Source organism: Cylas formicarius, unplaced genomic scaffold (genome assembly GCF_029955315.1).
Source record: "Cylas formicarius isolate icCylForm1 unplaced genomic scaffold, icCylForm1.1 PGA_scaffold_10__41_contigs__length_53128322, whole genome shotgun sequence".
In the NCBI taxonomy this organism is placed as follows: Eukaryota; Metazoa; Arthropoda; class Insecta; order Coleoptera; family Brentidae; genus Cylas; species Cylas formicarius.
Window position 1 is genome coordinate 6,145,230 of NW_026844214.1, and position 17,184 is coordinate 6,162,413.

Consider the following 17,184-nt stretch of genomic DNA (forward strand, 5'->3'; position numbering starts at 1 on the left):
CATTTTCAAAATAATTATTTCATAGTTTTGTGAAACCACGTCTCTTGGAGAATTGGCAATTTTTTTTAGCTTAAAAATCGATGCTGGGTCTATTATCAACAGCTCCACTGGCTGTTGTTCTCGTTGAATATTAATTATCACTAAACCTTGACTTCTCCCCCTTTTCTAGTTTAGTCATTGATAGTTCGATAATTACCTAGTTGGATTTTGCAAAAAAAAAGGTAATAGGACAAAACTATTTACTTTAAAAAAGATAAACATTGCAGCAGGATACTACATCTAAATGTTTATACTACATATATACAAATGACAGCTATTTATTCTTTTCCTTTTTGCTTTTTTGTTGCTTTTGTTTCTCTGTAGTTTTTCCAATAAATTTAATAACAACAGACATTATAAGGCCGAGGAGAAAGGTTGCAAAGCCAATTTGCCATACCCAAGGGTTCTCTTTGAAATATGCTGCTATCATTGCAACCAAATCATCGAATGGTGACTTTGGTACAGGAACTGATTCTGGTTTTACGTTCTTATACCTATAAAATTTGATAATTATACAAGGTTAGAGTAAAACCGGTTTAACATATTTTTTCCAACAAAATTTGAGAAATATAACAAGTTCATTGTAAACAGAAGTAAATCTATAACCTACCAGTCTTGTGCGAATGATACTAAGGAAGTAACATCATAATCTTCATTGTGATATTGATACATTTTGCCTCTTCGGAAGAGTACAAACGAAGGCACATCAAAAACATTAAATCTACGTGATGTTTTGGCCCCTGTTGTAGCCCTATTTACCCGAGCTACATTTACACGCGATTTAAGATGAGCCCCTACTGCTTCCCAGCTCGCTTGAAGCCTCTGGCACTCTACACAATCATTGGTGTAAAACATTACGAACCAATCTCCTAAAAAATGTGCCGAAAATTATTTAACTACCAAGTCAGTCAGATCAATAGTGTTTCAAAGGATTTTTTGTGGAGTTTAAATTGTAATTGTCTTGTGTAATTGTAATTATTGTTGATTAGGTATCAAGGACAAGAGGCGATTAGGAATGTTATAAAACATAATTGTCTTATTTTTACTTACTTGACTAAGTATGGGATGTTTTTTCACAGAAATCATTTGACTGCATTATAGATTTTTTTTAAAAGATTTGATATATCGAAGATTTTGATATTTCAGGGGGCGTCAAAGATAATTTCCAGAAATCTAACTCTGTTAAAATAATTTGTGCTTTATTTGCAATAACTAAAATACACTGCGTATAATATTCTTGAATGATGTAAAATTATATTTTCCATTAGGCTATCCTTCATAAATAATCGACAGTTAATTTTTGTTTTTAATAATTAATCCATCATCTACCACACACACTGGTTTACATTGTAACGAATAGAGCTGCTACTCATATTTGTTTTTTTGTTGATAATGGTCTTCTCACAACTTCTCATATTGGGGAGTCTTATTGAACCCAAATTTAAGATATATTGAGTTTATCAGTTTTACAAAATTGACCAATATAAATAACATCTAGAGCTTTCTTGAAGCTGTTAGATCTTACCAGTAGTAGCGCCAGTAGCAGCCTGAGTTAAATGCTCAAATGTATCATCTGTAAGTTCCTTAACTGCTGGTTCCTTATTGTTAGTAAAGATGTGCAAAATATATTCATCATTCAAAGGTCCATCATAAAGTAATGGAACACCGTGTCTAAAGAAGATTAATGCAGGTTCCTTAAAATACATAAAAATAAGACAAATTGAAAAAGCTCCCCAACTAAGGGACAAATCAAAATTGTGGTTGACAATCCTTGTGTGGTAGTATTTTGTCAGATATTGTGAAACAATAAACCAGAGAAATTTAAAATTTGTCTGACAAAATTAAAAAATAAAAGAATAGTAATGAAGGAATTAAAGAGAAAATATGCCAAATTTCTAAAACATAGCTTTGATCATCTTGGACAGGATTTGAATGGAATGTGCTTTTCAATTAACTAAGAAGATTAACTCTTTTGTTGTGGGGTTTTTCTTTTCAGATCAAATTTAATTTTTTTCCACAAATGCACAGTATATTGAACAAATTTCACTAAATTCAACACTGGGCATGCAATTATACTGGTCGGTTCATCTGGAATTCAACAATATATCAAACGATTTTCCTGTTAAGGGAAGAATGATTGTTTTATATAGCTAGAGCATATTTCACATTTACCTTGCTTGATGAGTATAGCCTCGTCATTTGACTATCAACAAGTTTAACTACCCAAGCGTTCAGAGTTTCTACTAAATCTTCTCTTAAGGCAGTTAATTCGTTCTCATATTTATCACATTCATCGCAATATTTTTTGGTAAAAAGGGCAACTACATATTTTTCACTTCTTATAAGGTTAACCAATTCTTCATCTTTCACTAATTCCAAGTCACATTTTATTGCAATAATTTGCAAAACTACACAAAAACTTAATAGTTTCATTTTGTTTAACAAGTGCCTACCAGTGCTTTTCTTTTGAATTTTAAAAAACTAACCTACAATATATGCAAATGCATAGATAAAATCTGGGGTATACCATCGAGTCTAGGTAACTTAAAAGAATAGAGAACGAGAGACAGAAAATACTATTCGCACTAAGCTGGGCTCGACTACTTAGATCATGTGCCCATAAAGAGAACGTAGTAGTACAATTAGTAACACAATAACTGATGGGCAAGACTGCTAGGATCATTTGCCCATTGCCGACTTCCGTCGAGGATCTTCGCTTTTGGTCATAGACCAACACGTACAAAGAAAAAATATAACCAATATTTGCTCAACTAGCATAAATGGGGAACAACGATGGGGTCGGCGACAATTATCACTTCAAAACATTCACTAAACACTAAAAACACTAAACCCAGTGGGAACCGATTTCAAAATTTTTGGGGACGATTACAAGGGATTCTGTAGGAACGAACGGAGGTTAAACTAGAATTGTGTCAATCGCTATTCATTCGGTCACTTTGAATCAATCACTTCATAGGATCGAACGATCGAATTCCGCTTGTTCGTACGATTCGATCACCTTGTTCGCTCTCGCTACTGCCCTGACCAGTCTAAAGTGACCGAATACAGGACGACCGACCGACCGACCGAATTCGCCGTAATACGATTCATTTGAATGGTTTAAGATTTAAATGCATGACTGAGACAGGTCACGGAAAAGGAATGGGAGTACTATAGTTTTTCTATAGTATTGAGTTGCGACATCGATCTGTAGTTTTGCTGATGTGTTTTCTGCTGATCTTTATTTCCACACAGGAATTTAATTTAAACAAATTAATGTATTACTGGCACAACCCAATACGTAGCATCTATTTTGATAAAATCATGATTCAATAAAAAGCAGAACATAGCTAAATATTATACTAACTAGAACAGAAAACATAACATATAGACACAACAATAATTCAAATGTATCTGAATCGGTCGTTCGGACTGTTCGGATTGTCGCTTGTGTTGGCATCGAAAAGTATTGAAATGAACGATTAATTGAAATGATTCGATCCTTTTCGAAATCGGTCAATGAATGATTTATATCCTCATAAAATGAACGATTGAAACAACACTAGGTAAACCGCCAAAATTTAAAATAATGATTTTGAACTGAGTTAATGAACGTTACTCTTTGCATTTCGATTTTAAGCTTTTTCAATTGAAGCAATGGGAAAATTTGTTTTCCTGTTTGTTCCTCAAATATAGTTGTATGATCTTGGCAGTTGTGATCAAAAGCAAAAAGCGTAAATAAAAAAAACTTTTGCGTTGTGTACGTGTCTGGAATAGTTTTTTCATCGCCCCAATTTCACTGTAGTATTAAAATGACTGCACAAAAGAAATTAGGAAAACATACAACTGCAGTACAAGCAATTTACTGCTAGTTGACTGATATCCATAGTGAATTAAATGTACCCAAACAGATTTATTACTACACTGTTATGTTTAAATGCTCTCATCTGTATTTACCCAACGTGGCCATAAGAACTGACACACCTTATCCAAAATACCTGGCTGCGTAACTGTCCTGTTAATGAAGAAGTTTGTCTTCCACGTCTAGCTTTATGAATGGATCATATCCATCAAATTTGTCTATTATTTTTCCAATCTTTGCCTTTCTCTAAAGGTTATTTATGTAATGTATACAAATAAAAACCGTATTTACTGATATACAACAAATATGTTCATTTTGTGGTGAATACCCATCAACGGTTTGCAATTATTAATTATGAATTCAGAATTCTTGGGTAGATTATTATTTATGGACTGGTGGAAATGAAATCAAACAACCATAATAAAATAAAATATTTTAAATTAAAACTAATTTAAACTAGGGAGCTGTTTGCCCACTGAACAACTTCTGTAGGCAGTCCATTCATATTATTTACGGCTTCTAAAATTTGTTCAGATGTTATCAGCAATTGAAAGGATTGATATTCCTTTTGCAACCAGGAATTTGCAGGATTAATCATGCCAATTAGTTCTATTTTCTGCAAAAAAGCGTGTGTCATTGGCAAAAATATTCTTCTATCTTTTATGGCATTATAACATTAGTATTACCAATATATTTAAACTACCTCAATGTGTTCGAAAGCCTTCATTACAACTGGTCGTTGTACTGCTTGGATATTTGACTGTTTATTTGTAAATATAGTGTATCTTGAGTAAATCATTTCAAAGTTCATTGCTTGGTTATCATAAATTTCACTATGATGTTTCATTGCAATTATAAGACATAGTTCCAAAACATTTAAATCTTGCAGTACTTGAACAATGTCATCCCTTTCTAAAGCATTAACTTCTTGTTCAAACTTATCTAAAGTGAAAAATGGGCATGCATCCTTTAAGTCAAATATGCAATTTATCTGAAAAAGGAAATAAGTTTTAAAAAAGTTATAATATATACTAAATAAGTTCTAGTTTGATTCTTTTGAATAACAATAATTGTAAATTTAATTATAATAATTATAATTATTTTACAATTTCCATGGTGTTCATACACATTAATAACTTCTAGCCAGACAACAAATTACAGCCAAGCACCTTGTGGTTTCAGAAACTATATAAAAGTGAAGCACATATCACATAAAATAAATCACATACAACTAAAAATGTTAAAAATATTCTGCTCAAGGCAAATTCCAATATGAATTTTTACCAAAATAGTTCTTAAGGTGCGTTCATTCAAGTCCAAGTCAACAAGCCTTTGAATAATATTTCTAAACTTCTTATCCTTTAGCAAGACATCTATTTTAGAATTCCATTGATTTTTAGTGCCATTTAAAGATTCAAACCGAATTTCATCTGGGAGTTTAATATAATGTCTTATCCTTTCCAATGCATAATCTACAAAAGTAAGTTATCAGTACAATGAAACTAAATAACATTTCATTTTTGATCCCAAAAAGAACAGTAGAGACTTTTAAGGACAAGATATTCAGCTTTGTAGACAAATTTTATAAAATATGATTATATATTTATAAAATATGTACCCACCCAAATTTGATACTTGGTCAGTTTCTTCCACTCCAGGATAGAGGAATAGCTGTCTATGAGAAAATCTTGATTTGACCCTTTTTTCTAACAACTCAACAACATCTAAACGGCAAGTAATTCCTAAAATGAAGGAATTAACAAACTAAAACAAATTAGAAATTAGAAAAAGTTACCTAGTACACAAACTGGAGTTTGTGCAGATTGTGAAATATCAAATAGATTATATAAAAGGGTCTGATTGTGATGTGCACAAAATAAATCAAATTCATCCAAAACAAAAATAACACTTTTAGAAGAATGTTTGTTTCCAGTCTTTAAACAAGCTAGCAGGAACGCCAAGTTTTCAGCAAAAGTACCAAAAATTTTTCCATCCACCGCATTCTCCAAATTCATTTGAAATGTTATACTTTTTAGTGCTAAACGATCATCTGTATGTTTTATTCCATGGAGTTTAACAAGTATAAAATCATTTTTTAAGAATTCTGTGGATTCCAATTCTCTAATTAGATCATTTACTAGCTAAGATCAAATAAAATACAAATTTATTATAACAAAGAAATTTATGTTCCCAACTTCTTTACCCTAGTTTTGCCGATTCCTCTCGGTCCTAAAAGGAGCATTGAATTAGATTCCCCATGCTCAATAGTTCTTTGAAGCAAATCATATAGCTGATTTCGCACGGTTTCAGATCCTGAGAAATTACTAGTTCTTAATAATTTTTGTTTTAAATACTCTCGAATACTTTTTATATTAGATTCCATTTTTGAGGTTAATTCATAGAAAATAGTTTAGGTTAATTTGAAAAATTGGTCTTCTTTATATCCGTATTTGAATTGCTGAACGCAATTGCCAGCTTGACGCCGAGAAACTCCCCGGAACTCCCGAGTTGTATTGATGTATGTTGTATAAAGTGGCCTGTTTAGTATATTATGAGCTCTACCTACTTCGGTAAAAATTGATGCGCAGCAGGTATCAATGATATTTTCGTATAGAAGGGAATAATTTTCCTTACATGTTTTTACATTTACCCACCAACCTGCACTTTTTGAAAGAATACTGTCGGCCATATTGGTTGTTCCTGTTGCTGGATGGTTCGTGTATCATCGGCATAGGCAGAGCCTTTCTATCACTTGTAGCCAAATAGGTATGAGATAATGTAGTGACCATACTATGGTAAAAACTGATGCGCCGCAGGCGGCATTGAGATTTTCGTAGAGAAGGTAATGATTTTCCGCGCATTTCACTAACCTTCACATTTTCGTTCCAAACACAACACAAACTTGTTTTCCTAGAACATTTATCGAGATCTAGGCATATTTCAGGAAAATACAGCCGTAAAAAGGACATATAGAAATTTGTTGACCATCTGTCAGCGGCCATGTTGGTTGCTAAATCTCTGAAAGTTCATAATAGAAAAATTGAATAATTTTAATTTTATAAAAAATATTATATTAGCATTTATTGTATTTATTTGGTTTTAGTACATTCTGCATTTTGTATAGACATGAGATATTTTTTTTGTAAATTTGTAAAATATAACTAGTTATTTTGATGGCATAAAACTGTCAAACATTTATTTCCAACCTCAAAGCAATCTTGCTCTCATAGCATTTTTAAAATCCAAAAAGGTTTCGTTGCTAACATTTCAGAATCTACATTTTTTTCAAATAGGAAACCTCATACAAAGTGATCCTTTTTTAAATTCGACAAAATAACTGAAAAACCGACTTTTGCTCATTTCGCCCTTTACATTTTTAACGTTCAACACTTTAGAAGACAACATTTAAAATATGTCAGAAAAGGTTAAACTTAGATAAATGATATCATACCTAACATAAAATATATATTCAAACAACTTTTGTCTCTACATTTTTCTGGTATATTTAACAGGTTCTGAGATAAGGTATCACTCCATAATGAAATCGAATTTATCCACTTTTATGGGCATCATGGTAATTTAACTTGAAACAATTATGACTTGATCTTTGCTGAGGGAAGTGCTATATTTTTTGGGACGTTCAAGTTTCTCCTAGTCTCAGCCGGATGATCAGCAAGTTTCTTCCCTGAAATGCCAGTATAAATGTGTCAGGATCCAGGTCAAGTGAAAAAGTTAAAAAGTATTTACGGTTATACGGTTATTCGCGATGTTTTATGCGTTATGGGACATTTTTCTATTTTTATCTTAAATTGTTTGTTACACATTTACTGCTTACAGAACCCTCTAAACAGTGCAGTTAGCACTGGTCTCGAGGTCATTATAATGCTTATACTAAATTGGCACAAGCAAAAAAAAAAATTGTCAAGACAAAATATTATAGCGTTAGTCCACTCCTGTATACTAACTCTAGTAGCTTCATAAATTGCCTTTTCCTCTGTGCTCTTACATAATAGTCCGGAGCTAGCATACAGTAGCCACGTACTTTAGTAAGTTGCATTATTAGAGGATTGGTTAGTGCATTGACAGTGTTGACATTGTTTACTTTTGTGCGCGAATTGAATGGACTTCAGGGCATGGCCTTAAAACTCACAAACTAAACTGTATTTTGCACCTTTTTCTTTCTAACTGCAGCACCCTTCACACGCTTAACTCGTTTGTCCTCCTGAAAATATAAGGAGGCAGGAGAAAATGCCACATCCAAACGGAAATTGAATTGATGACCTGTCAGCTGCCATGTCAATTATTCGGTCGCAAGGTTTTATTGGTTTGTTTGAAACCTCAGGTCGTAGGGTGAAAACAATATTTGAGATTTCCGCACCTGTGCATACTGAATATACAGAATTTCTCACGGTGACCGTCCATTAGAAATTTTAGGAGAACCAAAATAGATGTTGTTGTGAAACTTGTTATATGCTCATAATTGACTCTGACGTACAATTTAAAAAATATTTTTGCATTTTAAATGGAACATATAGTATTTATTGCATTTCCGAATTTGACCGAAAAGTTTAAAGAATTTTCACACATTGTTGTTATCTGCCATCTTGTTCGAAAAAAAAAAGGATTTTTTTTTTTAAATCCCGTTTCTATGTAGTGTAATATTTTGGTGTAAAAACGAATTATCCAATTACAATTTCACAGGCGATAGCTAATAATTGTACTTAAAAACTGAGTATGTAATATCGACCTATTTTATACAGGGGATACCGAAAAAGTGCACTTTTGAAAGAAATATACATGTTTTTCAATTCTGTTAACTAGTTCAACAGATTATCTACAAACTGATTATATGTGTTCCTGTGCCTATCTTTTTTTAAATGCATACCATGTGCATAATGCATGTTTTTCAATTCCGTTAACTAGGTCAACAGATTATCTACAAAATGATTAGATGCGCTTGAGAAAATTACACGAGGTTGGCCATGGCTGACTTTTATTCTAACCCACCATGAAAAATTGTTACAATTGAAGTTTCTTGACGAAAAATTACAAGAAAATATGTCTCAAGTTTGAATGACGTTAAGTTTATAGTTTTGAAATTGTTATTCATCAATAAAAATATTTCCCTCTAATGAATCGTACTAAACTCAGAAGCTGGTGATTTGAAGTGACGGAAACATCAATGTGCTAGCTTACATTCATGCATAAGCGTACATAATTTTGCGAGATATTCCCAACTCACACACAAGAGTACTCAGATTCCTTACTTTCTTAAGGGAAGGTATTTTTAATAAACACAATCATCATCTTTGGGCAACAGAAAATCAACTGTCATAATGTTGACGAATTAATTCTCGAATACGCGGAACTTTCGACAAATTAAATCTAGCTGAAATAGAGAGCGTGACAACAAGATCTATCATAGCCCGCATTAAGGAATGCCTGGGAAAAAATTTACATTATTTGTTACTTTCAATACGGCGTTTGTTTTGCACTTTTGTTACTAAGAAATACACATGACGCACATTCAGTTGTTTCACCAAGCCGCAAGACAATACGTTTTTGCATGGCGGGTTAGATTAAAAGCCAACCATGGCCAACCTCGTGTAATCTTCACAAACATATCTATGAGTATATGTTTCATTTCTGAAAAACGGTAAGAGATAGAATGGGAAGACCTATAATCAATTTGTGATGATTTGTTGGCGTAGTTGGAAATGAAAAAAAAATGACTTTTTATTATTACTATATTTCTTTGAAAAGTATACTTTTTCGGCGTCCCCTGTATAAAATATTGTAAATATTACATGCCCAGTTTTTAAGTACATTCATTACCTGTGACGCTAAAATATCAGACTTTATCAAAACGTTGTTTTAATTATTTTATTCTTTGCGACAAATTTTCGTCGAATTTCAAAATGCAAACAAAAACTATATGTTCCATCTAGAATTTAATTGTTGTCACTGATTTCGGGTAGAACCGGCAACATTGCAAAAACGAAAGCGTTTTTGGATCGTATGTCAAGGTCAATTATGGTCATTACCAAGTTTCAGAACAATATCTATCTTGTTTCTGATAAAACTTTTAATGAACTTTTACGCTGGGAAACCCTGTATATCTAGTACGCTGCACGGATTAACCTATTGGCAATCTAGCACACACCGTTAGCCAAACTCACAACATTCTCCGTTTAAAAAATTCAACAAGAGTTTTTGTATTAAGATGTGTATTAAAAAAATGTGTTACAATCATAACCGTAAAACTCGAAATAAACTTAAGATTCACAAGTTAAAATTCGCATAAGATTGAAATCCGTTGACAAATACTATCGACGCTCTATAGAGGAATTCCAGTTGCTCCTAAAACGATACCTGTCAATTAATAGTATATTATGCCAAGAGTGGAGTGGATGTTTAATAGACGAGTGTCTGAAAAATACTATTGTGAATGAGATATTGTCGTAAAAAAAACATTTAAATCTACCCGCGCTCTTACATTACCTTTCTGACATTATTATTTCCCATCCTTTTGTCTTCCTTTATTTTTTGCCTGTGCTGTTTTCTCAATATAATATTGTTTCAAATTTCGAAAATTGAGCGATTTTTTCTATATAGTGACCAATAAATACATATTTCGAGAATCTATGAAATCGTGCATAAGTTTACGCGGTTTTTCAGTTATCCATTTTTTAAAAATAAATTTAAAGAATTTAATTTTTTAATATCTTCAGGTAGGCAGTTATACAATTCTGGAGCAAGGTATGTATGGCATCTCGATGCTATAGTCTTCTCAAGAACTGGCAATTTATATTTGTTGAATTTGTTCCTTGTATTGTATTCGTGGTCGATTTTTTCAAGGGTGTGTTTATTTTTGTGTTAACGTATTAACAGATTGTGGCAGAATTTAATTATATACTTTTTTTTACTTAAATATGTTTTCTCTAAACAACTTTTTCAGGTATACGATAAGAGTCCAACTGTAGATCATGGGTTGAAAAATACCAACCGTTATCGATTGGTCATTTAAATATTTAATCAATGACATATCCAAAGGAGACCTAGAGAAGTCATTCATAAAATGCCTAAAAGTCGTCTAATGAGAAATAATTAACTAAGATCTCGTAGAAATTATAAATAAGCCTCTCACTCTTTTGGCGGTAGAATGTGCTTTACAAAATGAAGGGGATAAGTTATTAAAACTTATAATAAAAAAAAGTGTATGCTCGAAAAATCTAATTAAATAAAGTCATTGAATTATGGTTAATTGTCAACTAATTTAATTTTATACCTTTGAATTCACAAACTGTTTCCTGCTGTTTCTGATGCTTCGTATGGCTTGACAAACGTCAAATTCTTGTTCTAATTTAATTTTTTCAATGAGGAACGACATTGCGACGTACAAGCCACTGCCCTTGGCACCATCGCTAAGATTATAAATAGATACGTATTAAATACATAAATATTAATATAATAGCGTATTTTTTGGATTAAAATAAAAACAAAGACACAAAAACGGTTGAAGTTCATCACAATTACTTCAAATTTGACTGCGTTTTGATTTTAGCCAGCAGAGGGCGTTGTCTGCGATTTGTCGAATGAATAAAAATGCTGGACATGTTTTTGCAAATCACTTTAGATATCTTATTTTCATAATAAACCTATACCCAATTGTTTTCTGCAAAATGATCCTTTTTTTGAATAAAAAAATTAGAAGATGTGATTTTACTCCACAAAAACATTGTACTTGTACATTTAAAATCATAACTTTTTTCACTAACTGATGGTGGAGAATTATTGGAACATCTTTTAATTTGGTGTGAATGTCATCGTTTTATTACTAATATAATAATACTATGAACATTTGTCCACACATTTCTGAAATAGCCTATAGAATATTTTCATCGTATGAAAAATAGTGCGAGTAAAGAAATGTACTTCCTTTAATACCAACTTTAAAAGTCCTGTTAATACAGAAGTGCTTACTAAACAAGAGTGACTTTCTACAGCTTGACAATTTTTTTATTTTAATGCGTGTTTTAATGTTCGCGTATGGCATGGTTGATTGAGCAACAATTTCTAACTGACCAAAACTATCGAAAACTGAACCTTACTAGCACGTGACTATCACTGGATTGGATTTTCTTGAGATGGCTGTACTCTGCCCGACGAACAAAACAAAGTCTTCTATTTTTCCGGGTACCACGTTGTTGTTTTTCCAACCATTAAATTGTATTAACTCGATGCTCTGCTTTTCCTGCCTCAACAAAAAATAATTAGACAATTATTAATTCGAAATACATAGGGTTTTTGGCGTTGGGTTCTATTATATTATATCACTGTTTTTGTAATAATTGCAATAATTTACAAAAATGCCCACCTTCAGTTATATAAATTTTCTTGGATGCGAATACAAAACTACGTGACACCGCCGACAACCTAATTAATTACAATAACTATTAATTAACTATAAAGTTATTTTCGTCATAAATTCAAAATTTAATTTAGGCATCTAAATTGTGGCTGCAGAATTTAAGAACATGGTCTGGAAAAGAACAGCCGAACTGTTTCGAACAGCAACTTCGAATGTTAAAATTGCCTTATTAGTCGCCAACCTTCGTAAATGATCTAATATTGCTGATAATACAAAAATAATGATTTAAAATAATCGCGGACGTTTTCGTTTAACATAGCAACCCTAAATTGACCTATTTTAATGTTTATACTTTTTAATATATATCTATATATTTTTATTTTAGCCTCTTACATTAATTTACCAAAATTTAAAAATGAATGTAAATCTTTAAAAAAAATTAACAGCAAAATTTATTGACAATGATAATAAATCTATTTTCTTCATTTGAGCCTTCTATTAACCTTTTTACCTTAAAGTGATTAGGGGAATTTATAGGTTTAATTTTAATACCGCATCTATTAATAACTTATTTATGAAGTATCATGTCCCAGAAGTCTGGATACCATACGATTTAACCACAAGAAAGCACGTCACTGAGGAGGCACTAACCTATAATATAATCAAAATGAAAGTATATAATATTCCTTAATGAAAAGTGTTCAAATATATGTTCCACTGCGAATATACATTACATATTCTGTTCACCGTTTGGATTAGATTTTCGCAAATTGAAAAACAACTCAAGATCCGTATTTGGAAGCGTTAGTGGTTTTTGAGGTTATTGGATGCGGGATTGTACAACTCAGCAAAAAGGGCATTTTTCCATTTGTGGATTTTCATATATATCATGAAATATTACAAATGTAGGTACAGGGTACTTGAATGGATGCTATCCTAATACCTACATATTTTTGAAATCTGTCGCTGATGGTGTTAGTAAAGTTTAATTAAGTTGTTACGTAGAAAGTTTACTCTCGAGTGTTAAATGAAAAGAAACTAAACAAAATTGTGATAGGAAGATTATCTCATATCGATGAAAATGCAATAAAATTTCAGATTACGTATAAGAAATTATACTGCACGGGGTTCTACGATCAATTAAAGGATTTCGTTAAATGATAAGAAAATATTCAAATAGCATAAACCGCTTGGATATGTAAAATACTTTACCAAATGTGTGAGTTCCGTTAAATAAAAAAATATCCAAAAAGTTCATTATATGTGGCTTCTTATATTGCCGTTCAATTTTAATACTGAATTGTATCGGGATATCAACATTGCCACAAAATATCATAATTCCCATGTCACGTTTATAGTAAAATTGAGCGAGGCATGAAAAAATACCTAATACACACTGAACATGAAAATGTCTGGTTTCCGATACCCCGCTAGCGACAGATTTGATCATTGCAGTATATTTTATTACCTCTTTATCATGTTTATTAATGAGCATTTCGAATTTCGTCACGCTATACATCTGCAAATCTTCACTTTTTACGTAATCGATCCTAATGAAATCTACTGGAGTCATCCTGAGATCATCATTGGACCAGAATGGTATTGAAGTCTACAAATAAATATTTTTATGTTAATGCATATCCTAATTGTTAGATTTGTTTTGATGGTGTTTTGAATGTTTAATTTTACTCTGTAATAAACGCATTCCGCATTTATTAAGGGTGCTATAATGAAGAACAAATTCATGAATTCTTACATTATCATTAGAGTCAATTTCATGTAAGGAAATAATGATATTGCACTTTCTCTGAACCACCAGTCTCCAAAAATCCCCTAATGTATTTGGCATAGGCTGTTGGGTTACTATAAATCGACCCGGTTGACAAAATCCATCTACTCGTACTGCATTTATATAGGACGACGTTAAATCCGACGGGGGGTATGGAGAAAGGTATACTCTGCAAGGGCCTTCTGAAAGAGTTGCAAAACTTTTACCTTTATTGCTAGGATCATCTTCTAGGGAAAAAAATGTGACTTTTTTTTGAAACTGGTTAATAATGCAACAATAACAACAATTTTTTTTTAAATTATCTAAGAAACTATTCTAAATATCGTTCACAATGTGGTAAATCCTTTTTGTACACCAGGTACTTTCTAAGGGGTGTTTTTTTTCTATGTATAGAACTTTAAGTTGCAATAAAATTTTATTTATCCGAAAGATAATCTTGGGGCATTACATTTTAAATATGATTTCTGGCATATGTCCGCCACGGCTGGCGCGGATGTAGTCCAATCTGGAAGTACAATTTTCGATTACTTTTTCCAACATTTGTGGCCGTAAATCGGCAATAACACGGCGAATGTTGTCTTCCAAATGGTCAAGCGTTTGTGGCTTATCTACATAGACCAATGACTTTATATAGCCCCACAGAAAGTAGTCTAGCGGTGTGAAATTGGGCGGTCACCAAACATGTGGCACGAGCTGTGTGACATGTTCCGCTGTCTTGTTGAAACCACATCTCCTGGACATCATGGTTATTCAATTCAGGAATGAAAGAGTTAGTAATCATAGCTCTATACCATCACCATTGACTGTAACGTTTTGGCCATCATCGTTTTTGAAGAAGTACAGACCAATGATTGCACCAGCTCATAAAGCGCACCAAACAGTCAGTTTTTCTGGATGTAACGGTGTTTCGACATATACTTGAGGATTAGCTTCGCTCCAAATGCGGCAGTTTTGCTTGTTGACGTAGCCATTCAATCAGAAGTGCGCTTCATCGCTAAACAACATTCCCTTATGAAAATCAGGAACAACGGCAATCTCGTTTTGGGCCCATTCGACGAATCTACGCCTTGATGATCGTTTGGCTTCAATTCTTGCACGAGTTGGATTTTGTAAGCACGTAAACCAAGATCCTTCCGCAATATCTTCCATAAAGTGGATGGACACAGGTCGAATTCCTGTGCTCAATGGCGGATGGACTCATTCGGGTCTTCCTCAATGCTACGCTCTACAGCAGCAATAGCTTCTTCTGTACGCACCGTACGGCGCCTCTGGGGATGCGAATTATCAATAAGAGTAAACGTGGTGCAAAAACGTTCCATGGTTAATCGAATTAACTGCTCTGATGGACGATTTTGTCGACGATAAAATCGACGTAGTGCGCGATACGTATTCCGCACAGAACCATTATTTTCGAAATAAAATTTCACTATTTGCAAGGGTTGTTCAGGCGTGAGTCTATTCATGATAAATTGCCAAACCAAACTGAGAACAAATCACTTGACAGCTGTTAAATCGGTGGCCACCTTGAACAGTAATGCCAACTTAAAGTTCTATACATCGAGAAAAAACACCCTATATTTCCAATCGATCCATCCATCGAATAGTCTAGTTGTTCCTGTATAAAAGTAACCTCTTGCATTTTTCTTATCCGATGCACCGTTCTTGATTCGAATAATTAAATTAATTATTAAATTATAAATATTAAATTAATATTACAAAAATCAAACAGCTTCTTAAACCAAACATATACCAAAGTATAAAATATGATCCCACCGAGTTACATCGAAAACAAATCAAAACTGTAATTACAGATTCATCACCTTTTAATGACAAGGAAAAATATAAACTAATAATCATGAATCCTCGACTTCCAAAGTTATATTCTTTAATGAAATTACACAAACAGGATATGCCAATTAGGCCTGTAGTTTCTTTTGTAACAGCAACATTAGTTAAGTTCTCAGCAAGATTAATAAAAATTTTAGAATATCATACTGACTTTAAACCTAGATATGTTATCAAAAATTCATTCGACCTAATTAACAAGGCCAAATATATTAAAATTCATCCTAAGGCAATTATAGTTTCATTTGACGTGGAAAACCTATTTCCTAGCATTCCACCAATTGACGGAATGAACATAATAGATAATATTCTCACTCAGAGACAATTCAATCCTATGATAGAACAAGACTTGCTAGATAGTTTAATAGTTTGTGTAGACAATAAGTATTTTGAATTTAATGGTCAATTTTATAATGCTAAAGAAAGGATTCATTATGGGAAACCCACCTAGTCCACTACTTACAGAAATTTTCATTTACAATTTAGAAATTATCATACAAAAAGATCCCCCGAGTAATGGATTTCTGTGGTGGTATAGATACGTTGATGATCTTTTTACTTGCTTCACTGGAACGGATAACCGTATAAAATTTACCGTAGAGAGGAAACTAGATAACTCTCTAAACTTCCTGGACTGAACTATAATAAGATTTTTCCATTTACTATAAATCCGCACACACGGACATAATAATACATGATAACTCAAATCACTCTTACACACACAAAATGGCTGCCTTTTATGCTTTTATCCACAGACTACTTAATATACCACTTTCCGCAGAACATTTTGAAAAAGAATTAAATATTATAAAACAAAGAGCTTTGAACAATGAATACGACCCCTCTTTGGTAAATAAGATTATATCTAAAACGCAGTTTCAAATAACTCTGAATTCTATCTATCCCATTTAACACCGAACACAAAATTTATAACATAATAAAATACATAGGAGAACTTTGCAGGAAAAATTTGAAACATCTATCTAAACTTGGTCTTAATATTGCTTTTAAAACTGAAAACCGCATAGGACATTTTTTAAAAAACGATAAAACTAAATTACGAAAAACTCGCAAAATTTATATCTTACAAACGGGTAAAACATTTAAGAAACGCATTAACGAACATAAAAGGGCGCATAAAAATGAAAGTCGGGATTCTAAATGGAATTCATTTGAATTCAGAAATGCACAACTTTGACGATAATTTTGATACTTTACATAATCTAACAAAAAGGAAAAAAATAAATTTGTTGGAAACTATTACTTAAAATACGCCTC

General features: G+C 32.5%; 3 protein-coding genes across 7 annotated transcripts in view; all 3 read right to left on the reverse strand.

Moving 5' to 3' along the window:
- Nucleotides 1-226: 226 nt before the first annotated feature.
- On the reverse strand, nucleotides 227-2,553 carry LOC132701861 (thioredoxin domain-containing protein). Its single transcript, XM_060670114.1, has 4 exons — nucleotides 2,212-2,553; nucleotides 1,565-1,733; nucleotides 650-908; nucleotides 227-533 (listed from the first exon to the last, which is right to left on the reverse strand). The coding sequence occupies exons 1-4, from the start codon at nucleotides 2,470-2,472 to the stop codon at nucleotides 314-316; spliced, it is 909 nt and encodes a 302-aa protein (XP_060526097.1). The 5' UTR covers nucleotides 2,473-2,553; the 3' UTR covers nucleotides 227-313.
- A 1,749-nt stretch (nucleotides 2,554-4,302) lies between these two features.
- On the reverse strand, nucleotides 4,303-6,448 carry LOC132698553 (origin recognition complex subunit 4). Its single transcript, XM_060664705.1, has 6 exons — nucleotides 6,105-6,448; nucleotides 5,697-6,042; nucleotides 5,524-5,643; nucleotides 5,186-5,373; nucleotides 4,605-4,892; nucleotides 4,303-4,517 (listed from the first exon to the last, which is right to left on the reverse strand). Exons 1-6 carry the CDS (start codon nucleotides 6,282-6,284, stop codon nucleotides 4,353-4,355), a joined length of 1,287 nt encoding a protein of 428 aa, XP_060520688.1. The 5' UTR covers nucleotides 6,285-6,448; the 3' UTR covers nucleotides 4,303-4,352.
- A 155-nt stretch (nucleotides 6,449-6,603) lies between these two features.
- LOC132698530 (receptor-type tyrosine-protein phosphatase delta-like) overlaps nucleotides 6,604-17,184 on the reverse strand; it is a 54,102-nt gene continuing 43,521 nt past the window's right edge. For 2 of the 5 annotated variants that reach the window (XM_060664671.1, XM_060664662.1), the window contains exons 34-38: nucleotides 14,029-14,243; nucleotides 13,741-13,881; nucleotides 12,013-12,155; nucleotides 11,190-11,325; nucleotides 10,095-10,261 (exon numbers count right to left, since the gene is read on the reverse strand). In XM_060664671.1, coding sequence (XP_060520654.1) covers nucleotides 10,184-10,261; nucleotides 11,190-11,325; nucleotides 12,013-12,155; nucleotides 13,741-13,881; nucleotides 14,029-14,243 — 713 coding nt within the window. In that variant the 3' untranslated portion in view covers nucleotides 10,095-10,183. Of the gene's footprint in view, nucleotides 7,587-10,094; nucleotides 10,262-11,189; nucleotides 11,326-12,012; nucleotides 12,160-13,740; nucleotides 13,882-14,028; nucleotides 14,244-17,184 lie in introns of those variants that run through there. The other 3 variants (XM_060664679.1, XM_060664691.1, XR_009618394.1) reach the window with 3 other exon arrangements.

Coding starts and splice junctions, on each gene's coding strand:
- LOC132701861 (XM_060670114.1), bottom strand. CDS start 2,472: ATGAAACTATTAAGTTTTTGTGTAGTTTTGCAAATTATTGCAATAAAA. Junction 1,734..2,211: donor GGCTATACTCATCAAGCAAG/GTAAATGTGAAA, acceptor ATGTATTTTAAG/GAACCTGCATTAATCTTCTT. Junction 534..649: donor GTATCATTCGCACAAGACTG/GTAGGTTATAGA, acceptor CAAATTTTATAG/GTATAAGAACGTAAAACCAG.
- LOC132698553 (XM_060664705.1), bottom strand. CDS start 6,284: ATGGAATCTAATATAAAAAGTATTCGAGAGTATTTAAAACAAAAATTA. Junction 6,043..6,104: donor GAGGAATCGGCAAAACTAGG/GTAAAGAAGTTG, acceptor ATTTGATCTTAG/CTAGTAAATGATCTAATTAG. Junction 5,644..5,696: donor AACTCCAGTTTGTGTACTAG/GTAACTTTTTCT, acceptor CCTTCATTTTAG/GAATTACTTGCCGTTTAGAT.